The sequence below is a fragment of the Prinia subflava genome, chromosome 10 (genome assembly GCF_021018805.1).
Source record: "Prinia subflava isolate CZ2003 ecotype Zambia chromosome 10, Cam_Psub_1.2, whole genome shotgun sequence".
In the NCBI taxonomy this organism is placed as follows: Eukaryota; Metazoa; Chordata; class Aves; order Passeriformes; family Cisticolidae; genus Prinia; species Prinia subflava.
In genome coordinates, this window is record NC_086256.1 from 23,448,359 (window position 1) to 23,476,197 (window position 27,839).

Sequence of the window (27,839 nt, forward strand, 5' to 3'; positions counted from 1 at the left end):
ATTGCACTGTGCACCTCCATGTGGCAGTGCAGAATGCTGTCACGCAGGTTAGGAAGGCATGGAATCATAGAAACCTAGAATGGTTTGGGATGGAAGGGACCTTAAAATCATTCCATTCCAGCCCCTGCCATGGGCAGGGACACCTTGCACTATCCCAGGTTGCTCCAAGCCCTGTCCAGCCTGGCCTTGGACACTTCAGGGACAGGGCAGGCACAGCTTCTCTGGGCACCCTGTGCCAGGGCCTCCCCACCATCACAGGGACGAACTTCTTCCTGATATCCCATCCAACCCTGCCCTCTGGCAGTGGGAAGCCATTCCCTGTGTCCTTGTCCCCAGTCCCTCTCCAGTTCTCTTGGAGCCCCTTTAGGCACTGTAAGGGGCTCTAAGGTCTCACCTGAGCCTCCTTTTCTCCAAGCTGAATACCCCCAGCTCTCCCAGCCTTGTCTCCAGGGCAAAGGAGCTCCAGCCTTTGGAGCATCCTCAAGGCCTTCTTTGGACTGGCTCCTGAAAGGGTTAAAAGCACTGTGCCTAGGCATACTTGGGCAAGAATAAGATACACCGTAACCAATATAAAAGCTAGCAAATACTAATCCACAAGCTAAAGACACAGGCTGTAACTAGACAAGAAATACGGAACAAAACTCGCATAAAATAAAGGCTAAAACCGGTGAGGAAATCGCTGAAACAGCTATCAAGAGACTGCACATGCCTAGGGGAGAAAGGAACAGGGCACGGCGAGGAAGACATCCAGCCTTCATCAGGGAACAGCCAGGAAGACGCGGAGCCTTCCTCAGTGCGGCCACCAGGGTGCACCGCGCCTGTGCTAACGACAACGATGCGCTCTAAGGAATCGTTTGCATAACCACACCTTTCCTCAGGAAAACCATGGATACGCACGAGGTATAACCATAAATTATAATTTGCTGCGTGCCTGGGTGTGTGCGCTGTTAGGGGGAGAGATCCCCGCGCACCCGGCGCGGTGAGCAAAGCAAATCGCCACTTCTGGGACTCTGTTCCAGACTCTGTCTGGAAATGGCTCTTGGCCCTGTTTGGGGCCAATGACTGCAGCAGCTCCATCTCCTGGTGTTGGGGCCCACAGAGCTGGAGGCTGCTCTGAGGCTTGCTCACCAGAGCAACACCTGCGGTCAGATTGAAAGGTGCATTTATTTGTGTCCTGGGCTGAACCTCTTGCTGGCTGATGGCCCCTGTGGCTGGCACACGAGGGGTCCCGTGCCCTGACTGCTCCTCATGAAAAGAATGATTGCAGGGGGTCTGGAACGAGGGAAGAGAGAACTGGGATGTACTGGGGTTACTTGAGTGGTTTTTCCACAACCAATGGCACCACGGATGGCAACAACAGAATTGTGATGGATTGCATCCAGAATTTCACTTTCAAAATTCTTCACAGGTAAGGCTTCTCTCTCTGGGATCTTGGATCTGGGAAAAAAAAAGTCCAGGACATTTCCAAAATTTCCAAAAATCAGCCTGTTCTGCTCTACATCTATACTTTGCCCCACTTCTCTACACCTTTCCCTTTCTCAAAGGGAAAACTGCCAAAGTCATAGTTTGATTCTTTCCTGGCACAGCACAGCCACCCCCACACCAACGCCAGTGGAACAGCCAGCACTTCTGAAAACGTTGTGTATATTTGTGCTGAAATCAGCCTTACACACTTTGTGTTACATTCTGGAAAATGAAGAGCAAGGATGCCAGGTCCCAGGAAACACACTCACCCTCTGTAATTCCTGATCCTGCTCCACACGGTACATGAAATCACTTTTCAGATCCATGCTGATTTGCTCTGGAGTGAGCTGCAAGTGCAAGACATTATTTGGAGGCTTTTGCACCCCTCTTCTTATCTACATCAGAACTGCAGTATCACATCAGAAAAACATTGTGATCCCAAATATCCACAAAGGATTGTTTCCTGCATAACTCCCTGACATCAGTTATGCCTCTGAACTGTTTGATTTCATTCATTCCAGCGTAAAACATTCATCTCCAAAGAAGTCTCTCAGAAAGACCGAGAACACTGAAAAAGAACGACTGTTTAAATTTGAGCCCTTTGACTGCTGGAGAAGCACGCTCTATCCAGCACGAAGCCGACATGACGATGGTTCAGCCCGAGCCCGTGGCGGGGCGCTGGAGGCGGGGGAACGCGCCCGGCCCCTCGCGGCCCCTCCCGGCCGCCGTCCGGCCCCGCGCAGGCGCTGCCGTGTGGCGCTGCCGCGGGCCCGGCGCCGCCTGCAGCTGCCGGCCGTGCCCGGCGCCCCGGCCCGGCCATGGGGGACGTGAAGAACTTCTTGTACGCCTGGTGCGGCAGGAGGAGGGTGATGCCGGCCTACGAGGTCCGCGCCGCCGGCGGCCGCGGCCGGCAGACCTTCCTCTGCGAGGTGCGAGCCTGCCCCGCCGGGGAGCGCGCCGGCTGCCCTGGGGGGCTGCGAGCTGTGAGGGGCTTAGGGCTGTGCCGCGGGTCTGGGGACACAGAGGGGGCCGGGGCCCTGCACGGACCCTGCCGGGCTCTGGGCGTGTTGCGGGGGCTGTGTCGGGGCTCTGAGGGCCCTCAGTGCGTCCGGGGCCCTGCCGGGAGTCTGGGGGTTCTGCGACGGGAGCTCTTACCGGAGGGAACTTGGACCGTGCCGATTCTGGGTTCGCCTCCGGGAGGGACCTGGAGCTCTGCCGGGGGTGTGAGGACCCTGTCAAAGGGAATGGGGGGCCCTGCCGGGGGTGTGAGGACCCTGTCAAAGGGAATGAGGGGCCCTGCCGGGGGTGTGAGGTTCGTGACGGGGTCTGGGCTTTGCCAGGGGGCTCGAGGTGCTGCCGGGCTGGATGGGGGGCTCTGCCCAAGGGAACGCGGGATCAGTGCCAGGGGTCTAGGAGCAGGTCTGGCGGCTCTGTCAGAGGGAACCTAGGGCTCTGCTGGAGGTGCTTCAGGGGTCTGGCTCTGCCAGAAGGAACCAGGGGTCAGCACCGGGGGTGTGGGGTCCTGTCTGGGTCAGTGCCCTGCCCGGCCTGGGTGGGAGTCACTGGGAGCACAGGGCTCAGGGAGGGCTGGGCTGCTTTGAGCCAGAGTGTCCTGGCTGCCTGTGCATGGTGTGAAATGAGTGAAAGGAATGAAGAAGCCCGAATTATGTTCTGACAGGGAAAACAAATTGGTTTATTTAAGAGTTGTGTGTGTCTCTGCACTGTGTGCAACCCTTTTTGCAGTTAAAATAGTTGGTGAGGGGTAGTGTATATCACCTTTGCTAACAGCTTTGTTCTGCTCTTGAACTTGAGATGAAATGTATTAAAGAATTCTTGTTGGGATGGTTGCTACTCTGCACTGCTCTGATAGTGCTTTACTCCTGCCTCTAGATATTGGGGATGTGGGAGCTGTGGATTCAGGTTGGCCCTGACAGGTAGCTGGCATTAAGTGTGAGGCCATGTGTAGAACAGATTAGTTCATGAGTGAGGCCATGGATTTGCACTGAACACCTTAAATTTGTCATTTTACCCTTCCCTCCCATTTGTCTTCTATGTCAGTAAGAAAACTAAGAAACACAGTGGCATTAAAGCAATTTTCAAGGTACTATAACTGATTAAGCAATACTCAGATGGACTGGTTGCATGAATAATCACAGAATCATAGAATGATTTGGGTTGGAAGAGACCTTAAAGCCATCCAGTGCCATCCCCTGCCATGGGCAGGGACACCTTCCACTGTCCCAGGCTGCTCCAAGCCCCTTCCAGCCTGGCCCTGGACACTGCCAGGGATGGGGCAGCCTCAGCTTCTCTGGGCACCCTGTGCCAGGGCCTCACCAAACTCACAGGGAACAATTTCTTGCTAATATTCCATCTAACCCTGCCCTCTGGCAGTGTGAAGCTGTCCCCTCCTTGTCCTGTCACTTCATGCTTTTTGTAAAAAGTCACACTGTACATACATATTACATAAGGATTGTACTGATTTTGATTTGTTGATGCCTCATAATTATCCATGGAAGCTTAACAGGTAAAAGGATGAGTCTCACTGAAACATCTCTTACTGATTTTTGCAGCCTGGTAGGATGGCTGTGAGTCCTGTATGGTTATTATGCGGCTGGAGGTACCATTCTCCAGGGTATAGAATTGCTGTTCTAAAGTGGAAAAAAAAATTAAAAATTAGAAATAAGTCACATCTGTGGAACTGGAATAACATGGTGCTATGGCTGAGTGGACACAAGGTCATTCCTGTCCTTGTTGTCCAAGGGTTTGGGATTTAGGTTGAGGAAAGTGTTCTTGTGCAGAGTTTGCTGCTGTGTGTTGCCAGGGTCCCTTCCTACATTAATTTTTCTTCTTACACAAGGATTTGGGAAGCAGAAGTTCTCAGAATGTGGGGGTTTGCTTTTCAAAACCCACAAAGATATATAACTGTATTTAATGATATGTAACAATACTTAGTAATTCTTTCTCCTGTGCTTACCAGCAGCCAGATTTGGTGTTGCAGTGGGTGTTGCTGGCCTGCAGCCCCTTTCAGCTGATGGTACTTTACTCCTGCACTTTACTGCTTTCAGCTGCACATCCAGAGCTGTGTGTGTTCCTTGCAGGTCCGAGTGGAAGGCTTCAACTACGTTGGCATGGGCAACTCCACCAACAAGAAGGATGCGCAGAGCAACGCTGCCCGGGACTTCATCAACTACCTGGTGCGGGTGAATGAAATGAAGAAGGATGAAATCCCTGCTTTTGGAGTAAGCTCTTCCTTCTCCTTACCAAAGACTGCCCTGTGCTGTTCCCGGTGGTGTTTCCATCCCTGGAGCTCAGTCTGGTGCCCCTGGGCAGTGATGGGTGTGAGGGGCTTCTTGCACTGCTGGGAGCCTGGGCACATACAGCATATCATGGAATAATTTAGGCTGGAAAAGACCTTTGGGATTATCAAGTCCAGCTGAATGTTGTAGGATGATCTGGTAAATGCAGCTATGTATTTATACATATATGCAGTTGTGTGTTGGGCTGCAAAGCTGAAGAGGCTGGAAAGAAATCAGAGTCCCTGGGAGGTGCAGCCTGGCTTTAAAAGTGTTGAGTGCTCACACCTGACACTGTGAAGTTTTATAGCCATGTTCTAATATATATATATAATATACATAATCCTGCGTGCTTTAAGAAAACCCCAAAACAAACCCCAAAATAATAATCACAGATATATCAAACCAGACATTGAGAATCTGGCAATTTTAAACCATAATTGCTTCAGGTGTGTAATATGATCACTGCTTTTTATGATGTTTTTTGAACACTCAGCAGTGACGATCACTTAAAGGCTGAGGAAGAGGAGAGTAACTCTGTCATTATAGCGAGTTTAGAGAAATAAATAAAGCATGAAGTTACGTGTTACCTGTTGAGAGGGAAGAACTTCTACTAGTGCTCCATTGAGGATGTATGAGTTTTCTCAGTGGAAGCAGCCTCCCTGCCTCATCAGCCTCGGTGGAACCCAGTGGGAACAGGACTGCTGTTTTGGTTTTACTGTGCCAATTAGTTTGGTGGCAGTTAAAATATTCACTGCTGTGTTATTATTGGGGTTTGCTACTGGGTAGGAACTGTTGCGTATTTACCAGGAATAACTGTTGCATAGTGTTGCCTGAGGTCTTTAAACTTCCTGAAGGGTGTATAGCTATATAGTAAAATTATTTATTCTGCACTGATGTGCTGAGGTTTTCCTTCATTCCCTTTCCTAGATAGCAGCAGGAGATAGCACCACTGGAGGACAGGAAGCAGCTAGAGATGTCATGGCTTCCAGTTCAGCTGTGGGGGGACCTCCTCCTCCACATTTGCTTTTAAAAAGCGAAGTAGGTAAGACTGAAAGCTGGAATTTCTGTATATTTAATGTATTTTGGTGGTGATTTCTCCCCCAGATTGCATCACCCTGCAGACAGGACCAAAGTCATGGTTTTGAGGCAGAGGTGTGGATGTCTGCATGGGATCTGAGGGACTGGTCATGGCCTGTCAAGATGGCCAGGCAATGCCTCTCTATGGCTGAGAACATGTTTTGGGGAGCTATTTTATTTTTTTCTTTTTTTTTTCTGTGTGGTAGGCAATGGACCAGGTGCAGCACCTGGAAACTGTGGTAGTCATGGAGCTCAATGGGATCGGGGTGCAAACTTGCAAGATTATTATTCCAGGAAAGAGGAGCAGGAAGTGCAGGAGGTAAGTCATGCAGAGGAATTCTCCTTTAGTTCTTAGATAGGTATCTTTCATCCAAATTAATTTGTTATTTGCATTTATAATCAAGCTTGCAGTTTTCTTTTGATATTTTGCTGTTAGTTTAAGCTGCAGACTTAAAGCTGCAGATTTATTTGTTGACTTTTAATAAAGGAAATTTGTTTAAGCTAGGGACAAATAAATCACTCTGGATAGTCTGAACATCCAGGACGTTGTATTTTATTCTGAAAATAAAGAATTACTGAGGACTTTTTAGGATTCTCTGTGATGTTTTAATTATTTTACAGCATACAGGTGAATCACTTAATCTTTAAACTGGTAAATGATACTCTTTTTTCCATACCAGACCTCACAGTCAGAAGTGGATTTAAATGCAGATCTTCATGGGGGTTGGACCTTGGAAAATGCCAAGGCACGTCTGAACCAGTTTTTCCAAAAGGAGAAGATCCAGGAAGACTATAAATACACTGAAATGGGGCCTGATCACAACAGGTTTGGTAGTTTTAGTCCCTGTCTGTCTATGAAGGGCTCAAAATACTTTTGGTGCCAGTGGTGTTCACACTTGCCATGCTCCGTAGAGCCGTAGTGTTCTTTGCCAGGACCAACAACATTCCTAAATATTGATGTGGGAGTGAGGAGCCTGAGGGCAGAGATCTGATTGAAGAAATTTCTGAGAAATTTGGGATATGCAGCTTTTAAACTGATTTCTGTCCTCTAGTCAGCTGCTGGGGTGTCAGTTTCTATGAAAAGAGAGCTCAGTTGCTTGTGGCAATTGTTCTGTGACTGTTGTTGCCTTTGTGCATTTTTAGTAAATCTTAAAATTGCTTATGTAGCAATGGCTTTAAGGACATTTTACTGATATTGTTATTATTATCTCTATATTATTAATATATATTTATTTATTATTATATTATATTATTTATAATTAACTTTTTTGGCAGTGGAATCTTCTTTTGAAAAAAGCAGTTTGGCAGAATCTTCCCAAAGGAGTTCTGAGAGTCTTAAGTTTCAGTTTCAGTTAAGACTGAGTATTCAGTTAAGAGCTGGATATTACTCTTTTTTGACATCTAGCCATTCCTCCAGAGAATTTGCATGTGCTTCTCCCAAATGAAAATAGTTCATAACAGATTGTGCATAAAGAATAGATTTTTTTATTATTATTTTATCCCTATTAGGGATTAGGTCTTTACAAATCATCCAGGCATTAAGGCATTGTATTATTTCTGGTGAAATAGGATGATGTTTTGTGGCTGGAAACAATGGCATGCTGCTGCTGGATCCTCCTGATTGAGTTTGGGGTTGGGCTTTTTTGCATTATATAAACTTGTGTTCTATGAGAGTTATATTTTTAGAAAGACAAGAGAATTTTCTTATTACAGCCTTTCAAGAGAGCCTCACTTGCAGGACTTACAGTCTTCTTTTGTTATTGAGTCTTCCAATTATTTGGAACATCTAAAAGATGTGTAGGTGCAGAAAGTTGTAAACCCTCATTTAAAACCTGTCTTCAAGTCACTTCATCTCAATTTATGTCTCTCAGGCAAGGCCATTTCCTTCACTTAATTGAATGGCATAAAAAGTTAGTTTGTACAGTACTAGGAATTTAAATTATGCTTATTGCAGGCATAGCTTCTGAACATTTCTTCCATCTGGTAGCTAAGGGATTATTTGTGTAGCTCATTTCTTGTTACACCTTCTGCAGCATTAAGCCCCATGTATTTAAATTGATCTAGTTTGGAGCAGAATGAAATGATACAGATGACAGTATGTTTCTCAGCCTGGTTATTGTTCTTCTGGAGTGCATTTCAGAGTTTCCTATATATTCCTTGTTCAGGGGAGCATGTGTGGATTGCCCTGGATGGAATGGCAGAAGGGGCTGTTCACTACCTGCTGCAACAGATCAAAGAGGCATGAAACAATCCTACTGTTGTAGGGCTCCTGGAGGGACTGTTGGGAGACTGTTGAGTTTAATCCCTTGGTGTGTGTAACAGGAGAGGGATGTTTTTGGAGTTTTGAGGACATACTATAGTTAAGATTGTTGGGTTCTTTTAAGAAATACCAGTCATCGTGCATCTTGCCCATCTGTTTCGGGGTTTTTTTGAGGTAATGATCAGAGGTACAGATTGTAACAGATGTGTCAGCCATGCTCTCAGAGGTTTGTGGTCAGTTAATCATACTCATGGTCTGAGAACTTAGGAATAGCTGGAAAATGTGAGTTTGGAAACTTTAACTGTGACAGGAGGATGTAAGCTCTTCTGGAGATGGCTCTCCTAAAACACAAAGCCTGAACTCATGTTAAGGGATGGGATGTGCCTTTCTGTGTGGGGATGCCTGTGCCTCCTCCTGTTCCTGCTGAAGACGGGCACCACAGGCCTGTGCCTGCTCACACACGGGCTGCTGAGGCTGGAGAGGGACTGGTGTGGGCTTCTGCTGCAAACTGATTTGTGGTGTTGCTGTTCTCCCCTCAGGTGGAGGAGAATGAGATTGAATGCTGACTGTAGGCCTGGCTGAGAAACATACTGTCATCGGTGTCTTAGGTGGCTGTTGTGTCCCTGAGAGCCAGTGGCCTTTGACCCCTGAAGCCACTGTGCCTGAAGGTCAGTTTGCTGATAGCACAGGAAGGAGGTCTAACCTGAAATCTAAATCACTCACTTAACCTTTTTTATTGTTTGTTTGCAGCAAAAAATGAAGGATGCAGGTGCAAGACACAGCCTCCACCTGTGCAAATGCCAAGGCCTAGTTTCCAAAGGGGATCTCAGTCCAATAAATTCCAGTCATGCACCTTGAGTCACATTTACCACTTTAAATCCTGTCTTAAAAGAATTCATCTTTAATATTTCATGTGGCTAATACAGGCTTAGGTTTGGGATTCTTAAAAACGTGGATCATGATTTCTATTCTCCTCTGCTGAGGATTTTTTTAAGCCTGAATTCTTCCCTGTGAGGGTGGGGAGGCCCTGGCATAGGTTGCCCCCGAGCAGCTGTGGCTGCCTCATCCCTGGGAGTGTCCAAGGCCTGGTCAGATGGGGCTTGGAGCAAGCTGGGATGGTGGAAAGTGTCCCAGCCCATGGCAGGGGATTGGAATGAGATGGTCTTCCATCCCAAACTATTCCATGATCCTGAAATTGTGTGATGAACATCCCAGTTAACCTTTAACTGAACTGGTTGCATGTCTGCTGAGCAAACTGTCGCGTTTGCTACCAGAGTTACCCTTGAGTAACCCTCTGTTACTTTGTTACTCAAATTTTGCTGTTTCCAGAATATGGCAATAAGGGAATGGAAATTCATGCAAATTCAAATATTCTGTCTCCTGTTCAGATAAGTTCCACATTTTTGACTAAATGACCTGGTTTAGTTTTGTTTATGCTCTGAGCTGATCAAATGTGTGGCAAAAAGCAGAATAACTGTATTAAATGTTGCATCTAGTCATTAAACACAGGCTGTTGTGGGTTACATTGGTGTTATACCAATACTAGTGTGGGATACAGTTAATGGTACATTGAGAGGCGTGCTCATGTTACATTAACATCCCACCTGATTTATCACTGGTGCCTTAAACTTGGACAGCTCAGAGCATATTTCCTGTTAATGTGGGTTTAAATTTCAGTGCTGAACAGTTCCATATTCAGAACTCTGCTTATCAAATGTACTGGTTCTGTTGATGACAGGTCTGTTACCCACTACTGTGGGGTTAAAGGGACCAAAAGCAGTAATATTTCACCTTGGTCATTGGTGAATTGAGAGTTTCTGACTGAGAACAGAGATCTTTGCCTAGAAATATTGGAAGGAGTAAATATTTTTGCAGTGTCAGCTATTGGTAATTGTACCTTTGTGTTCTTTCTTTCTCTTGCAGGAGCTTTAATGCAGAAATGACCATTTACGTGAAGCAGCTGGGCAGAAGTGAGTGCTCCTATTTATTTTTTAACTTAGCAAGAGATGGGTATTGGCATAGAGGAACATTTGTGGGTACAGAGATTATTATAGTTATGTGTTGGAGCCACTTCCAGAGGTACAGGATCATTTGTATGATGTTGCTGGGTGGTATTGGATAATCAGACTTCCTTAGGCACTGAATGCAGCAAAACTTCAAAGGATTCAGCAGTAAAGTAGCATCACACAGCTGGGCAGTGGAGGGGCCTGGTTGGATTTTATGTTGAATTCTGGGTTATCAAGATTGGAGACTGTCCATGAAGCCTGGTCTGAGTACAGAGAGCCCAGCTCAGAGTAGTATCTTCTGTGGAAGCTGCTTGACTCCTGTGCTGCTGCAGCTCTGACCTTTGTGTGCTGCAGGGATTTACAGCTGCGAGCATGGCTCAAACAAGAAGCTGGCAGCACAGTCCTGTGCCCTTTCCCTGGTCAGACAGCTCTACCACCTGGGTGTCATTGAGCCTTACTCTGGGCAGACAAAGAAGAAAGGAGAGTCGGTGAGTCTGGCAGGAGGGACAGGAGTTACTGCTTCCATTCCATAGCACAGAAGCACTCTCATAAACAGGAGTGAGCCAAGAGTTTGCTCTCCATATTTAACAGCTTACAAGTTATTAGTAATTTTTATTCTTTAGCATCTGTTCTGATGAGTGATTTGGATCAGAAATATAACTTCCTATGTATGTGATTGGAGCAGTAACTAATTTTACATTCTGTTAAATGAAATAGGATTTGTAACAAATGCTATTTTCAGTATAATTTTTCTACAAGCTTGCAAATTTCTGTTTAGGTTCGGCTGTTTGGATTAATTGTCTATCACATCAGCATTTTCTGGCAATTCAAATAGATATACACAGACATACCAAGGAATATATGTTATTTAGTATTTGGTTACAAGTTTTGGAACGTGTCTCTCTGAAATTGAACTCAGATATTTAAAAATAGCCTACCAATCCTTATTCAATGAAAAGTTGGCAAAACATTTCAAGAATGTGAATTCTGAGCTGGTGATAATCTTTGGCCTTTTTTCACAAGGAGGTGTTTGGTGCTTCACCTCTAATAGCCCACAGCTGTGGCTTCCAGTGCCTGTCTTTTTGTGTGTGATGATGTGTAGTTTTGAAATATTTCCTAGTTGGAACCCTATGAGGTGTCGCTGTCTCCTGACTTGGAAAATCATCTGCAGAAGACTGTTCGGGAGCTGTCCCTGGAGATTGTGCCTTCGGTGAGTGTGCGGTTCTGTGTTCCGTACTCAGTACAGAACATCACAACTGCTCCTTTATTCACTTGCCTGTCTTTGCCCACTGTGTTCTGGGTTTGCAGCCTGAAGATCCCAGTAACCCAGTTCAGATCAGCGTTGGGAAGTTGGCCCACTTCGAACCCTCGCAGAGACAAAGTCACATGGGAGTCGTTCCCTGGTCACCGCCTCATTCCAACTGGAACCCCTGGACTGGCTGCAATATTGATGAGGGCCCGCTGGCAAATGTAAGGCAGCTTCAAAAATGGATCTGTTGCTTGATTGTCACATATTCCAGAACTTCTAAATGCTTCTCCCCTAACAGGATTTAAAGTATGAGCCATTTCAAAGAAAAAGACAGTCCCCTGATAAAATTTCTTCCCTTCTTTACCTGGAGGTAGAGAGTTCTTTGTGTTTACTTCATGTTTCATCAGGTCTTGAGCAGCAGTGTCTTGAGTGTCCCAATTCTCTGCTTTGTTTCACCTTTTGCCTGCTATCATGCAGCCCATACAAAGTTTATAATTGAAATTATGAGGTAAGTTCATGTCATTTATAATTCTCTGGCTTCTCTTTCCCGTACTTCCATCTCAGACTCTTTTTCTGGGAGGAGAAACTGCTCCAAGCCAGTGCCACTACACAAGCAGCCAACTTCCTTACTTTTTGTCATTTCTAATCCCATTCAGCACAGATCAAATGAAAAGCAACAGTGTGGCATGATAAAATGAAGGAGAAGGGAAAGAATTACTGGTTTGCCAAGTTCAGAGGGTAATTTGGTCTGACTAGTATAACCTGCTCAGAAAAGACTCTGGGGGGCAGGACTTGATTTTCCGACAACATCTAGATTGCTTATGGTCAAAATAATAATTTAATTCTTTTTCTACTGGAGTTTTTTTCCATAAATTACATTAATTTAGTATTGATTATTATATATTGATATTTTAAAATATAGGCAAATAATGTAAATTTAGCTGTTGCTGCATAAAACACATAACCAATATGGACATTGCAAATGGAGCTGGCTTCAGATCTCTTCAGGATTTACCTGTGCTAGTTCTGACTGGAACAGCTGACTTATTTGCAGTAAAAACAACCAGCCCTTTGGTAACAAATCTTTGCATTTCTTCAGACTTTTTTTGCAGTTGAAAGACAGGATTTGCCTTATGAATTCTCTTCAAACTTTTGCCTTTTCAACTACTGATTTAAGGGTGGGTTTGTCTTTGTATTAGGTTGTTACTTATATTAAAAACGGCTATTTAAATCATTATCTCTTGGCTTCCTGCTGAATAGAGCATGATTCTCCAGCAGTCAAAGGGCTCAAATTTAAACAGTCGTTCTTTTTCAGTGTTCTCAGTCTCTCTGAGAGACTTCTTTGGAGATGAATGTTTTACACTGGAGTGAATGAAATAAAACAGCTCAGAGGCATAACTGATGTCAGGGAGTTAAGCAGGAAACAATCCTTTGTGGATATTTGGATCTTGTTTTGATGTGATACTGAAGTTCTGATGTAGATAAGAAGAGGGGTGCAAAAGCCTCCAAATAATGTCTTGCACTTGCAGCTCACTCCAGAGCAAATCAGCATGGATCTGAAAAGTGATTTCATGTACCGTGTGGAGCAGGATCAGGAATTACAGAGGGTGAGTGTGTTTCCTGGGACCTGGCATCCTTGCTCTTCATTTTCCAGAATGTAACACAAAGTGTGTAAGGCTGATTTCAGCACAAATATACACAACGTTTTCAGAAGTGCTGGCTGTTCCACTGGCGTTGGTGTGGGGGTGGCTGTGCTGTGCCAGGAAAGAATCAAACTATGACCTGTCCTTTGGCAGTTTTCCCTTTGAGTAAGGGAAAAGTGTAGAGAAGTGGGGCAAAGTATAGATGTGGAGCAGAACAGGCTGATTTTTGGAGATTTTGAAAATGTTCTGGACTTTTTTTCCCAGATCCAAGAAGAGAGAGAAGCCTTACCTGTGAAGAATTTTGAAAGTGAAATTCTGGATGCAATCCATCACAATTCTGTTGTTGTCATCCGTGGTGCCACTGGTTGTGGCAAAACCACTCAAGTGCCCCAGTACATCCTGGATGAGCACATCAGAACCAACCGAGCTGCTGAGTGCAACATAGTGGTGACACAGGTGAGGAACGGTTCTGTGGTGGATATGAGAAATCACCTGTTGGTTAGGATAAAATCACAGAACCGTGGAGTGGTTGGGACTGGAAGGGACCTTAAAGCTCATCTCATTCCAGCCCCCTTCCATGATCAGCAGTGCTACCCACTAGGCGAGATTGCTCCCAGCCCCATCCAACCCATCCCTGAAGGATTGCAAGATGTGTTGTGGCACCTTATTGCAGGACATGGTTCATAAAGATACCTCCTCAGCAATACAAGTAGGAGAAACCTCAGCATCACATGGGTATTTTCATTTGCAATGTTACTTTTGCATGATTTACAGTTTGGAAAACCTGGCTTGAACCTTGCCCAGGTGAAAACTGTCAGCAGACCAAGGGGAAAGGATTTGGAAAGTGGCAGCTGGTCACTGCCATATATCCTGATATCCCTCCCTTGTGAAAAACCCCTGTGCTGTTACAGTATTAATGTTTAACGATTCCTTTGTAAAGAAATCTTAGGACAAGACACCTGTACCATTTCTAATTCCCTGTATGGCTTTCAGTGGCATTGTGATACACTTGTCCAGCCTGTTCACTCAGTTAAGGAAAGCTTTTTCCCCTCAGCCGCGGCGGATCAGCGCGGTTTCCGTGGCGGAGCGCGTGGCCTACGAGCGGGGCGAGGAGCCCGGGCACAGCTGCGGCTACAGCGTGCGCTTCGAGTCCGTGCTGCCGCGCCCGCACGCCAGCATCATGTTCTGCACTGTGGGTCTGTATGGATTCCTGATGTCTGGGGCTTATCGTGGCTCTGAGCTTGAGGCAGCAGCAAAAGCAGAAACATGGTTAGGCTGCAGTTTTTATAAAGTCTGCTTGGAGGATTGAAAAGAGTTTTTTGGATAAAAGTTTGCTGACGTGCTGTTGTGCAAAGAAAAATTAAGATTTGAGATTTTTATTGATAAGTCTGATAATACAGGTCTGACAGCACACAGAAATAATCCCATGAAGAGATAAAATTGCCGTATATTGATTGTCCTTAAAAGACAGAAGGGGAAGCAGCATTGGATGGCAAAGGGGGAAGAGTCTGTCTTGTGGTAATGCTTTGTGGCATTGCTGTCACTTGTACAAAGGAGAGCATGGCAGTTAGAGATGGAGTTGGAAAAGGGCAGCCTGCACACTTCCTGATTTTTAACCCAGGGGCTGGGAGAGGGAGGGCTGAACTGTTACATGAACATTTACCTGCTTCTCTGGTTTAGGTGTTCTTCTGAGAAAGGTGGAGACTGGGATCCGTGGCATTAGTCATGTTATTGTTGATGAGATCCACGAGAGAGACATTAATGTGAGTTAGCTGGTGATGACAGTCCTGATCTCCGTATGCTTCTGTTCTGTTCAGCTTCTGTATGTGTTTGTGTGTAGTAGCCAACATGCAAGAGGAAACTCTGTCTAACTGAGTGTCAGGTGTCTGAGTTTTCCTTCTTTGATCAGATTTTTAGAACTCATTTATTCCTTATGTAAGTAGCAAAGCAAGGACCTGTCCTTCCTTGCTATTTTCCTATTAGGATCAGGACTATTTTCTTGTTAGGGTCCCCTGTGTCCTGGTCCTCTCTGGAAAATGGAGCAGCACAGTACAAACACATCTTGTCCAAGTGGGGGAGCACGCTGAATGGCTCTGTCACTTTGGAGTGCTGTTTCTACTGACACTGTTGTATTGCTGGTGGTGTTCACAGAACCTGCAGTCTTCATGGTGATACACTGAAATTCAGGGTTTACATGAAGTAAATACAAGTTGTGATAGAATTAGGAGAGGCATTGTATATGATTTGAAATGGCAAACATTTTGTGTTCCCTTGATTATTCTGTATAGTTTACAGCTTTGTCATACTGAGAGTGGGAGAGACCATGAAGTTCTGACATATTTAAGCTTGTTTGGACAGAATTTGGGGACTCATTTGAACAAAATTGCAGCACACATTTTTCTGATGCATCTCTTCATCTATTAAATGTATGTTAACGATGTAAAATACAAGTTTGGAAATTGTGAGTGAGACTGGAATTTTGTCTGTTGAGCTAAGTGTGTGCCTAACTAACTGCATGGCAGAACTAAATAAATGTCATATTTAAACAGAACTACAGACATCACACACACCTGCACTGAGTAATTCCTATTTATTTTATGAACTATGGCTACTTCACTTGTAAGCCAAGTTTAAGAATACCTGGGGTTGTAATGTGTTATTAGCAAGGAAGCAAACTATTTTTGTGAGGAAAGAAAAACCCTTCTTTACACTGGAAATCCTAAAAATCACTTATCCCAGGCATGGCAGTAGTTTCAAAATAAAACACTGACAACTGTCTCTGGTTTTAGAACACTTTTGTTCTACTTGTTACTTCTCTTGCTCAGTAAATGTGTAATTCCTTTTAGTTTCTTGGGAAGATACTGCTTGTAATAGATATGAAGTTAACGATGCTCTTATTGTCTTTCTGTGCAGACTGACTTCCTTCTGGTGGTGCTGAGGGATGTCATTCAGGTGTATCCTGAAATCAGGGTTGTCCTCATGTCTGCCACCATCGATACCAGTATGTTTTGTGAATACTTCTTCAACTGTCCCATCATCGAGGTCTATGGGAGAACCTTTCCTGTCCAAGGTAAAGCCTTGGCTGCACTTCCAAAACTGCTCGAGTTTTTATCAGTCTTGGATTCATACTCTGAAACATCCTGATTTATTTCAAGAGGCTCATGACAAATGGTGTAAAGAATTATGTTCCCTTGCAGAGCCTTGCAGCAGTCAGTCCTTATCATATGTCTGTTCTTGCAGATTATTTTCTGGAAGATTGTATTCAAATGACTCAGTTTATCCCTCCACCAAAGGAAAAGAAGAAGAAAGAGAAGGATGAAGAAGGTGGTGAAGATGATGATGTATGTTTGAAATTTAATATGAAAAATTAAACAAGTGCCATTTTTAGTACTCCAGTTGGAGTGTAATTCATTTGGCATTGTTGAAGTGAAACATCTCTAGCAGCTTTCCTATTTTTAATATCTGAGATTGCTGTTAACTTCATCAGTGGAATTAAATTTTCATCTTGCCCTTGTAAACTGAAGAATTTCTTTATCATTGAAGCTAAGGTTCTCACGTTTTGTCAACCTATTTCTCTTTAAAGCTAAAACTGAAATGTTTTTGAAAGTGTAGATTGGTAATAACCTTGGAAGAAGAAATAGAGAAATATGAGCTTGGTAATACCTTTTTAGGGGGAAAATTTAGATTGTCTCCCTTCTTTTTGTAGCTGATACTGTCAACACTTACATACATTGTCGAGAAAATACCGGTTTTATTCAACTTTTAATTTATAGGTTTGAAACTTCTGTTTGGGCCACTTAATTGAAATTTTTTTAAAATGTCCATTTTTTCTTGAAAGGCATCCACCCACATATCTCATTTGCTTATTTGCCTGGACAGCCAGTCTCTGTAGTTTGAGTATATTAATTTATATGATTTCCCTTGTGGTATTTTTCTTCTGTAGGCCAACTGCAACCTTATTTGCAGCGATGAATATGGCCCAGAAACAAAGCACTCCATGGCTCAGCTGAACGAGAGAGAAACCTCTTTTGAACTCATTGAGGCTCTGCTGATTTATATCAGGACTCTGAATGTCCCAGGAGCTGTCCTTGTTTTCTTGCCTGGCTGGAACTTAATCTATACAATGCAGAAGCACCTAGAAATGAACCCACGCTTTGGTACAAGCAGCTGTTCTGTTATATTTCATCTTTTCCCAAGGAAACTACTGACTGTGTGAGGATGGGAGTTGGATGAGTGGCTTAGGGAGCTGATTTGCTGTAAGAGTGAATGGCCAGAAATTTTTATGTTGTGGAAAGAAGAAATGAGATTCACATAGTAGTACTTACCAGCCTTCTTGTATTCCTGTTGCAGGAGGCCACCAGTACAGGATTTTACCTCTGCATTCCCAGATTCCTCTGGAGGAGCAGCGTAGAGTGTTTGATCCTGTGCCTCCTGGCGTGACCAAAGTAGGGAGCCTTCTCTGTGCACTGTTCTCTTGGGCTTTTGGGGAATGTATTGCTGACATTTTGCATAAATTCTGTCATTTATCTTGCTGGGCATTCTCAGCTTTTTCAGACCAAATAACGTCACTTTGCATTTCCTGTTTTTTGTAGATTATTTTATCTACCAGTATTGCTGAGACCAGCATTACCATCAATGACGTGGTCTTTGTTATCGACTCTTGCAAGTGAGTTCATAAAGCAACTTTTTGTTTCACAGATCCTACCCTTGGGAATGCAAAAGAGGTTTTGGGAGTGCACAGAAGTGCTTTGTGTTCCCATGCTCCCTGAGCTGAGCTTGAGGACTCCAACTCCCTGAGGACAAATTAGCATTGTCTTTAGCTGGTCAGCACAGTGACACACCACGCTGGCATCTCAGGGGGCTGGGCTGGGCTGCTGGTGCTATTCATGTGGAGTGTCACTGGGGCTCCACACCAGTTTGATAGATGTCATCTGCCAAAGGAGTTTTACAAACTCTCAGTGTCTGCCTGATGATAAAGGGGAGATTTTGTAGTCTGTTACAGTTCCTGCCTTGCTGCTCATGCTCTCTGAGAAAACTATACACAGAGAGCTCATGAATTTGTGAGAATTTCAAGCTTTCTGGACAGTTGTGAGAGCGTTATTCTGTGCAATAGTTTGGGGCACTGCTTCAGAAAAACTCTGATGCTTTCATTTCCAACTGATGCCTGACTAACCAAACCTCAGGGGTGGTTGGCTGCTTAGAAGCAGTGTGGCTGCAAGCCAGAAAGTAGGAACTGATTTGGCAGGGCGTAAGATGAAGGACATTTGATCTTTAGTGGTGTTTTTCCTCTAACAGGCAGAAAGTGAAGCTGTTCACTGCTCACAACAACATGACAAACTATGCCACGGTCTGGGCATCCAAAACCAACCTGGAGCAGCGGAAGGGCAGAGCTGGGCGTGTGCGAGCCGGGTTCTGCTTCCATTTGTGCAGCAGAGCTCGCTTTGAGAGGTGAGGCTGTGCTCTCCAGAAATAAAACACCCTCAAGGAGTTCTCCAGAACTGCTGGGTGCTGCTTCGGTCAGACAGGGGAGATCATTGCAGAGAGCACAGAGAGGAGAGGGATGATGCTGGCTCATACTGAAATATCTCAGTTCTTTGGCTTTAAAAAATGTACATATGCTATGCTTTTACCCATAGTATGAGGCGGATAAATAGTTCATGAATTTAGTATTAAGAGTGTCACTGCAACCCACCAAACCTCTCAAGAGGAGAACAATGCTGCTTGGGAATTGAGGCAAGGAAAAGAGCTTTATAATGAGGACAAGCTCTGGTCTGCCTTCAAACCCTGGGGGCACCTGGCATCACCATGTAACAGGCCATTTTGTCCTGGAAGTGGTAAAGAGCAGGGGTGGCAGATGTTACTTTTCTCTCCATCCCCACTCCATGGCCAGGAAACCCCTTCATGGTGCTCTAGCACCTTCCCTGTTGGTGAAACTTTCAACCTCTCTGCCAGACTGTTTTTCCATTACTAGAGCCTTGGAAATCTCTCTGTTGGTTGGAAAAGGCAACACAGCTGTTAGTTACACTCTGATCTCTCTCTGGGAAGCTTCAGTGCCCCTTTCTCTGGCTGTTACAGCATAGCTGTGTTTTGATGTTTGACTTCTTGTAAACTCTTGAAAGCCTCAGTTGATCAAAAACTGTCCTTGAATTCCTCAAATTTATTTAGATCTGTTGTTGAGTACAGTGCAATGATTTTAATTAACAATTTTTGAACTGATTTTAGGTTACTGAAGTAATCATGGTTTTAAGGCTACCTTCCTTCAGAGAATATGAACCCAAAATATACAAGGAAAGAGTGTTTGTGGACTTGTACAGGTAGTTTTTTGAGAGAAATCATCTAAATCTGGTCCCAGCTGAATCAGAGTATCTATTCAAGGTGTTTTGAAATCTTTTCTAGCTGTACTAGAAAAGTGCTTTCACACAGGGCAGGCTGAAAGCAAGTTGTCTCTCAGGAGTATAAGAGCTTCTTTATCAGGGTAGGAGAGGATTGGAAAGGATAAATGTGGGGCTGGACACAGCCATGCTGGTAACTGTGCTCCAGCCCTGCAGGCTCTCTGTGGCCAGCTCATGCTGAACCCACAGCAGGCAGTGGAGATGTGAGGACTATTCCCTCTGCATTCCCAGTGTAGATTTACCCCAAAAGAGAATGGAGAAATGCAGAATTTTGTGACAGAAGAACCCAAGTTCTAGGAGCACAGAGAGCCGATGGGTGGGCTCAGAGTTTGCTTTGGAGGGCAGTGGTTTCTGCTGGCGGCAGGACTGCTCATGGTGATCAAAGCCCGTGTTCAGAGCAAGGGCACTTTGTTCCCACTGCAGACTTCAGACTCACATGACGCCCGAAATGTTCCGGACGCCGCTGCACGAGATCGCCCTGAGCATCAAGCTGCTGCGGCTGGGCGGCATCGGGCCCTTCCTGGCCAAGGCCATCGAGCCGCCGCCGCTGGACGCCGTCATCGAGGCCGAGCGCACGCTCAGAGGTACCCGAGGGCCTGGCCAGGGATCCTGGGCTGTCCCAGCAGGGTGAGACCCCTGCAGACAGCTGGACCGCCTGGGTGGGTTGGTGGAGCGGCTGACACAGCAACCTGGAGGCATCGTGTGGGTGGCAGTGGCTTGTGCAGCTGAGGAAATACTTGGATTCCCAGGGGAGTGTCATTCCTTTAAGAAACTTGAGGCTTGTTTTGTTGTTCTACCAGTAACTTGTGTTAGCTTCCAGCTTCCTGTTTTCCAGCTGTGGCACTGCTGTGTTTCACACAGACTCAGTCCAGAGCTTGAGGCATTCACAAAGCCTCTGTAAAAGTACTGAAAAACAGAGGTTGGTAGTTTATGAAATAATTACCACTTTGTGCAGTTTGCTGACCCAATATCTCAGGTTTTGTCAAGAAATTAAATCTCTAGTTTATGAATCTGCATGAAAAACAGAAGAAACTGATGTTGTCTCCCTGCTCTCTTCAAGGAACTAACTAGAATATGAATAAAATAGAGCAGGAAGAACTCTTAAATTTGTGCTTTAGATGTAGAGTATAAAAGTGGCCTCAAACCTCAGCACACTTTGTAAATGTCACTAAATAAGCACTTCCTACAATTTTTAACAACAGAAATATCTATGTGATTGTTGATTTTATGGGCAAATTGTGTGCTGAGCCTACATTGCTTGTGTACGGAAGGGAGACCAGAACAAAACAGTATAGCTGGGGATTTGTAATCAGGTTTAATAACCTTCTGTTCTGAAAATTGTTAGTACTTTTCATACTGTTCAGCTGTGAATTGCAGAGCCAGGGGAAGAGGCAAATGTTTTCAGTTCTAACACCAAATTGCAGTTTCTGCAGGTGCCTCCCTTTCCTGGATGACCTGTGATTTGTCAGTGCAAGTACACTTGCATGTTCTTAGGAAGGTGAAACATGTTATTCTTCAAAGTATTCTTTAGACTTCTGGGGTCAATAGATACCAGGAAAAATGGATTTGATGGTGGCCAAGGAATCCTTTATGTGTTTCCATTTCCATTTAATTGCTGAGGCTACAAAGCTGCTTTTTTTTTTAATGTGAAAAAACCTTTGGTAGCTTTGAGGATGAATACAGGTGATAATTTTTAGGTAATGGGAGGAGGGAAAGGCAGGTAAAGCCTCAACGAAGAGAGGGTTTGTGGTGTTCTTTTTTTGGTGAAGAGGGTTCTGTGATTTGGCAATGGCAATGAAGACTCCACAGGCTGGTTGTGACAGGACTGTTTTGATTTTCCTGAGGTAGAAAATTAGATTAGACTAATTAGATTAATTAGATGGTTTAATAGTGTAATAGGGGTTTGTATAGAAGCAAACTAAACAGGAATGGAAAGTTATGTATGTGAATTACAATGCGATTATTGTAATTACAGAGGAGGTAGTAAAAATTCTGTACAGCTAAAGTGAAACTTGTCTGACCTCAAACCAGTTTTGAAAATAAGTTTGGCAACATTGTAACCAACATTAAACTTAAATATGAGTGAGGTTCAGTTTAAACACAATTATTAAAAGTCTGAGTTTCTTATCTAAAGATTTCTGGGCTTAGCTAACTGACCTTGATAACAAGAGATCTTGTTTCAGAGCTTGATGCCCTGGATTCCAATGATGAGTTGACACCTCTTGGAAGGATCCTGGCCAAACTTCCCATTGAACCTCGTCTGGGCAAGATGATGATCATGGGCTGTATTTTTTAGTAAGTTGAGTGGTCTCAGTGGTCATGTTCTTGTTTCTCTGAGTTCCTGAGCCTCTTGGCATGTGCAAGAAAGAAAAACCAATATATCTAGATGAGCAATAAGTGCTGCAGCTGGGTAGGGGTGACTGAATCTTCATGGGAGCAGAGAAGAAATAATTTCCAGTGTAGGCAATAAAGCAGTCGTGAAATTCAGTTAATGGCAAGGCACCAGTGGAGACTGAATATTTCTGAATTACGACTTGAGACACCTAGGTATAACAGTGAACTGGAGGTGGGGGAGATATGGAATTTAACAATGAGATAAGGAGAAAAATCCATTTCCACATTTTGCTTTAGCAGAAGATGTGTTCTTTGTCACTGTGATGGCTGTAGGGACCTTTTCACCAGAAGATGGATGGATGGGAGGGCAGACAGAGCTAATTTAACATCCACTTGCAGGGAAATGTTTCAGTGAAGAACCCCAGCAGATAAAAGCCAAATTCCTAAGGTCTCTAGCAGAGTTTTCCCTGGTATCTGCAGCAGGTGCTGGCAGCACTAACTCTGAGTGATCCTGATCCCTTGTGTGGTTCCTTTCAGTGTGGGAGATGCTGTGTGTACCATCTCTGCAGCTACCTGCTTCCCTGAACCTTTCATCAATGAAGGCAAACGCCTGGGTTATGTCCACAGGAATTTTGCTGGGACCAGGTATTCAGATCACGTCGCTTTGCTCTCTGTGTTCCAAGCCTGGGACGATGCAAGGTACGTTGTGTGGCACAGCAGGTGGTGGGAGGTACAGGTAACACAGCTCACAGGTGAGCTTTCCCCTGCCTTGGTCAGGCTTCTCATTCCCTCTCTTTGTTTTTCAGAATGGGTGGTGAAGAAGCAGAGAAAAGATTTTGTGAACACAAAAGACTCAGCATGGCCACTCTTAGAATGACTTGGGAAGCAAAAGTCCAGCTAAAAGACATACTTATTAGTTCTGGCTTTCCTGAAGGTGATTCTGATTAAAGTCAGTAATTTAATGATTGCATTTTTCACTCTGAGATGATAAATAAATAACCAGGATAATCTGTATTGAGCACCCAAGCACAGGGGGGTATAGTGGATTTGCCATAACACTACTCCAGTTTTACAGCTGTGTTCAGGCGGAATTGTAGTGTTCTCTCCTTAAAGTTGTGATGGCTGTGGTACAACATGGAGATTCTGGAGGCTGAGGTTAGAGCTGCAGGATTAAAAAAATCTTAAACAGATGTCCTTAACTTACCTCCCTAACCTTCTTTCTCCTTCACTTGTTTCATCTCCATGTGCAGCAGTGTGCCCAATTATTCCATTTTCTAGAGAAAAAATTCTTAACCTTGACCAGGTTCTGAATTTGCCTGATGTTGCTGAGGAGCTCAGTGAAATGGCTTGGCTGCCTGGATTAAGCAGATGTTTATCTTCCTTCCTTTTCATTTTTTTCTCTCATTTAATTTCTTTATTTTTTTCTCCTCATGCTGTTAGGATAACTGCTGTTTTCATCCCTGACTTGCTTTCTGAGCAAGATGGCTTGAAAACAAGCCACCAGAGACTCTGGGGGAGATTTGTAACAAATGAAGTAATAAAAACATCCATTTTAACCTCCCATAAAAGATCTGTTTCCAAAACAAATGCAGTAAACACACTGTGGTACAGCACATTCTGGGCAAACCCATCTCTCCTTGTTTTTGAAGAGTTTGGAAGAGAAAAATACCTCTTTGTAGTAGCATTTTTCAGCTTTTCATTCTCCATTAAGAAATTCAAAATTGAATGTATCACTTCAATGCTTGTGAGTGCAGAGGGCATGGAGATTACATCTAGCAGGTGATTCAGTCAGAAAAGGCCTTGGCCAGGATCCTAAAGAGCTCTGCACTGATCCAGGATCCTAAATGGCTGTGTTGTGCTCTCCTACATGTCCCAGGGACTTGAGCCACTCCTCTGTTCTCTGCCAACAGAGTGTTTGATGACTCAGCCGTTCAACAACACTGGCCCTGATAACAACCTGGATGTTGTCATCTCCCTGCTGGCTTTTGGGGTCTACCCCAACGTCTGCTACCACAAGGAGAAGAGGAAGATCCTTACCACTGAGGGGCACAATGCCCTCATCCACAAATCATCTGTCAACTGCCCCTTCAGCAGCCAGGACATCAAGTATCCATCACCCTTCTTCGTTTTTGGAGAGAAGGTAGATCCTTCGGGTTCACTCTTGATCATGGTTCAAGAGGCTCCTTTTGGCAAAGAAGTCATAAGGAAAAAACCTGACTGCAACATTTAGCTAGTTTTAGTGGGGAGGATGGGGGAGTGTTGTTGGTTGATTTTCTTTCCAGAAAGTGAATGTTCTACGGTCCTGGTGTCACTCAGGCTCCTAGTAACTTCCAGTCAACCACTTTCAGCAGTAGTAGAGGTGCACAGAAAGTTCCTGTGAGATTTGTTACAACACCCAGGTCATAGAGAAAGATCTAAATCACTGTCTTCTTGACGAGTTTACTTTAGAAGCTCTTCCATGCTAACTAGGCATCAGAGAATTTTTACCCTTATCACTTCTGCTGCTTATGAATCCAGGGAGAAAACAGGAACATGGAACATGGCAGTGGGGTGCTCCTGTTCTGGTCTGTACGTGGTGTGTCATCTCCCGAGGATAATTCACATTCCCAAGCATCACCCAAAAGGTCTCCGTGACCTTTTCCTCCATCCTGTGAATTCAGTGTACATTCTGTGCATGTCCATTGCAACTCCTGTGAGCTCTCCTGTGCTCCAGTGACAGCCATCCTGAACTCAGCTACTCCTGCTCAAGGAGCAAAGGAAGGCAACGCTTTTGTGCTTGATAATAACCAAATTTCAGATCCTTTGGGTACAGGGATTTTGTCTTGACAGTCTGGATTCCCAGTCCATAGTTCAGAGCTGTGGTGAGGCTTTGCTGCTTCTTCACCCTTTGTATCAGGATCTGAGGAGAGTCAGACCTTGACCATCTCTCTCAAGTGGGATTCCCCTAAACACAACAAAAGACTTTTGAGCTCAAAAGGTTTTGCTTTATTAAACCAAAATACACACAGCAAATGGAGAGTGACTAAGATGGTGGCTTGAGAGTAGCCTGGCAGCTGGGTGAGGCTGGGATCAGGAAGGGTTTGTGTGCAGCTCTCTCCCTGCCCATTAGGTCCCTCTTGTGTTCCTCTTTAAACTGAGGGGCAGGAGCCATGCAGAAGGGCTGTGATCTCTGGCTTGATGTTGTCCAGGTTCCCAGTTCAAGTTCAAGCTAAAGTCAGTGTAACACGACACAGCAGTGTCTGCATGGACATCTGGCAGCTTCCACACTTGCCTGAGTAGGACCCCGTGGAAGCTTTTCATCACAGCCCAGTAATTGAAGGGTGGGAAGAAAACTCAGATGGCCCTGGGCATTTTAAGGCTGGCAAAGCATGAGGTGGCTCTTGCAAAAGCTGCATAACTGCAGACACGGAAAATGAATATTTCAAAATGGAAGATAGTTTTTGTTGAGGTTTTACACCAGCCAGTGTGAATCCCTGTAAACCTCTGCTTGGCATTCAATTTTGTACATGCACATGCTCTTGTAATTTCTTAATGTTACACCTAGCTTTGTTGTGTGTTTGGATTTTTTTTTTTACAAAATTCTCCAGTTTCAGTGTCCAGCAGAAGGTGTAGAGCTCTGTTTTCCATTTCAAGAGTCATTTTTCTGTTCCACTTGCAGATTCGAACACGAGCAATCTCTGCCAAAACCATGACCTTGGTGAGCCCGCTGCAGCTGCTCCTCTTTGCTTCCAAGAAAGTCCTGTCAGATGGGGAGCTCATTCTGGTGGATGACTGGTATGGATCTCTGTGGTGCCCAGAATCATGGAGTCATGGAGGGTTTGGGTTGGAAAGGACCTCAGAGCTCACCCCTCTGACTGAGGGGAAGTGCAGCTAACACAGACCAAATTCCCAGAGCAGGCCGTGCACCATGGGTGTGTTGGGAAGGCATCACCTTTGTTTCCTGTGAGGAAGGGACAGGTTAATTTGAGCCCTGTTTCATGCAGATTATCTGCTTAAACTGAAAACAGGACAAGGCAGTTTCCATAAAAACTGCTGGTTTTTCCTCTTTAACTGAAAGGTAAAAGGCACTAGGTGTTTTGGACCTCCTCAGGCAAAGGCACAGAAACACAGCTTGAGGAGAGAAATGCCTCTGGCAGGGTAAACTTTATGGCCATCACCAAATACCATCTGGGTGGTTGTGTTGTTTTTTGTTTTCTTTTACCCCCAGTCAGTAAAACAGAGGCAAAGAATTCCTTAAGCTTAATTGGCTAACAATTTGAGGGCTGGACCTTTGGAAATCTTGGACTCTCATGTTTTCAGTTTACTTTATATTTTTGTATCTTGCTCTTTTGATGCAAGAGGTTACACGTTGAATTTATCCGAGTATAGAATGATAGAATCACAGAATGGTTTGGGTTGGAAAGAGCTTCAAAGCTCTTCTCAGGTGGACACCTTCCAGTAGACCAGGTTGTTCCAAACCCTGTTCAATTTGGCCTTGGACACTCCCAGGGATGAAGCAGCCACAGCTTCTCTCAGAAACCTGTGCCAGGGCCCTCACCACCCTTACAGGGAACAATTTCTTCCCAGTAAAGAGGAAATTTTTTCTAACCCTGCCCTCCATCAGTTTAAAACAATTCCCCCTTGTCCTATCACTATCTGTCTGTATCTCCTTTTTCAAAGCCCTCTTTAGGCTCTGTGAGGGGCTCTAAGTCCTCCCTGCAGCGTTCCCTTCTCCAGGCTGAACACCCCCAGCTCTCCCAGCCTGTCTCCAGAGCAGAGGAGTTTCAGCCCTCAGACCATCTTCATGCCCTTTGTTAAATTTCAAGAGCAAATTGTGCCAGAAGAGTTGTTATGTTTTAACAATGCCAAATTTTAGAGATCCTTCAAATTTGCCTCCTGAATTTTCTCACCCCATCAGTGACAAATCAGAACTTCAGAGCTGAGAATGTAGGTTTGTGGCTCGATGAAAAGCCACGCTGCAGAACCTCTCCGTTCCCGGGTGCTCCCCGGGAGTCCAACACGCCCTTTGTGCCGCAGGATCAAGCTGAGGATGCCGCACGCGGCTGCCGCCTGCATCACGGCCGTGCGCGCTGCCATGGAGGCGCTGGTGGTGGAGGTGAGCAAGGAGCCCGGCATGGTCCGGCAGCTGGAGCCCGCCCACGAGCGGATGCTGAACGTGATCCGGCAGCTGTCGCGGCCGGCGGCGGCGGGGATGGCGCTCACGGCCGCCTGCGCCAGGTGAGAGGCGCGGCTCCCGGGGTGGGGGGGACTCCGGGCTCTGAGCGTGCCTGCAGTGCTCGCACTCAAAGCCTGCTGCAGAGACATCACTGCCCGTTTCCACAGGGACACACAGCTCTCAGGAGTAAAAGCTGTCATCCCCTCTTCCAAAACACAAAACATAAACTACCTTATAAAGAAAAGATAACCCATATTTATTTTGGGCGAAAACACTTATTTGGCTGGGCTTGCACCCCTCAGTTGCCCCTTGTTTCCTTCCTTGCCTCTGAAGCAAAGGAAACCTTTCTGAAGTGGAAAAGGTGCAGAAGTGCCCCTGTAGTTCACCCATGGCATCGTGTTCACAGCAAGCTGAGGTGCCTTAGTCGAGGATGTGCTCTTTGGCACCTTTGAGAGCTGCTGTTCGCAGCATCGCCTCAGGCGTGTGCCCTTGTTCCTGGCAGGTTCGGGGACGGCCCCCGCCCTCCCAAGATGGCTCGCTACGACAACGGCGCTGCCCCGCGGGGCTGGGCGGGTTACACGCACGGCTACCGCGGCAGAGGCTACAGCGGCTCCTCCAGCTGGCACTCGGCGGGAAGGGGATACCCCGGGAGCCCCGGCGGAGGCTACGGAGCTGGGGCTGCCTGCCGGGGAGGAGGAGGAGGCTACCGAGGAGCAGGCAGGGGCTACCGAGGAGGCTACAGGGGCGGGTGGTAGTGGAGGCAGCAGCAGTTCGATGGAGTCTTCCCACTTCAACAAAAGTGTGTTCCTAAATTCCTTCCTTCCTCTTCCCAGTTTGTATGCCTTTTTTGGTTCCTTAGTACAAGTACAGCTCTGTAATATATCATGACCTTAGGGAATTTCCTGCAAGTTGTATGATTTTTTTTTCTTAATAAAGAGTTTGTTTCTAAAGACTTGCATGCTA

General features: G+C 45.2%; 1 protein-coding gene across 2 annotated transcripts; it reads left to right on the forward strand.

Annotated features, from left to right (window-relative positions):
* The first annotated feature begins 2,188 nt into the window (after positions 1-2,188).
* Positions 2,189-27,839, forward strand: DHX9 (DExH-box helicase 9). Of its 2 annotated transcripts, XM_063407738.1 has the most exons (27): positions 2,189-2,393; positions 4,563-4,703; positions 5,688-5,802; positions 6,044-6,156; positions 6,518-6,663; positions 10,021-10,067; positions 10,458-10,591; positions 11,224-11,313; positions 11,412-11,573; positions 12,882-12,959; positions 13,260-13,451; positions 14,050-14,191; positions 14,676-14,758; positions 15,909-16,065; positions 16,236-16,336; positions 16,939-17,152; positions 17,346-17,440; positions 17,588-17,661; positions 18,291-18,443; positions 19,811-19,971; positions 21,571-21,682; positions 22,259-22,420; positions 22,528-22,655; positions 23,632-23,861; positions 25,380-25,495; positions 26,738-26,938; positions 27,379-27,839. In XM_063407738.1, exons 1-27 carry the CDS (start codon positions 2,283-2,285, stop codon positions 27,629-27,631), a joined length of 3,711 nt encoding a protein of 1,236 aa, XP_063263808.1. In that variant the 5' UTR covers positions 2,189-2,282; the 3' UTR covers positions 27,632-27,839. The 2 variants fall into 2 exon arrangements, with proteins under 2 accessions (XP_063263808.1, XP_063263809.1); XM_063407739.1 differs by lacking the exons at positions 2,189-2,393; positions 4,563-4,703; positions 5,688-5,802; positions 6,044-6,156; positions 6,518-6,663 and adding an exon at positions 8,637-8,765.

What these genes read in the sequence shown, in the direction of transcription:
- DHX9 (XM_063407738.1), top strand. Translation starts at nt 2,283, where the DNA reads ATGGGGGACGTGAAGAACTTCTTGTACGCCTGGTGCGGCAGGAGGAGG. An exon ending in GCAACATAGTGGTGACACAG is followed by an intron (nt 13,452 to 14,049) that starts GTGAGGAACGGT and finishes TTTTCCCCTCAG; the next exon opens with CCGCGGCGGATCAGCGCGGT. An exon ending in TCCACGAGAGAGACATTAAT is followed by an intron (nt 14,759 to 15,908) that starts GTGAGTTAGCTG and finishes CTTTCTGTGCAG; the next exon opens with ACTGACTTCCTTCTGGTGGT.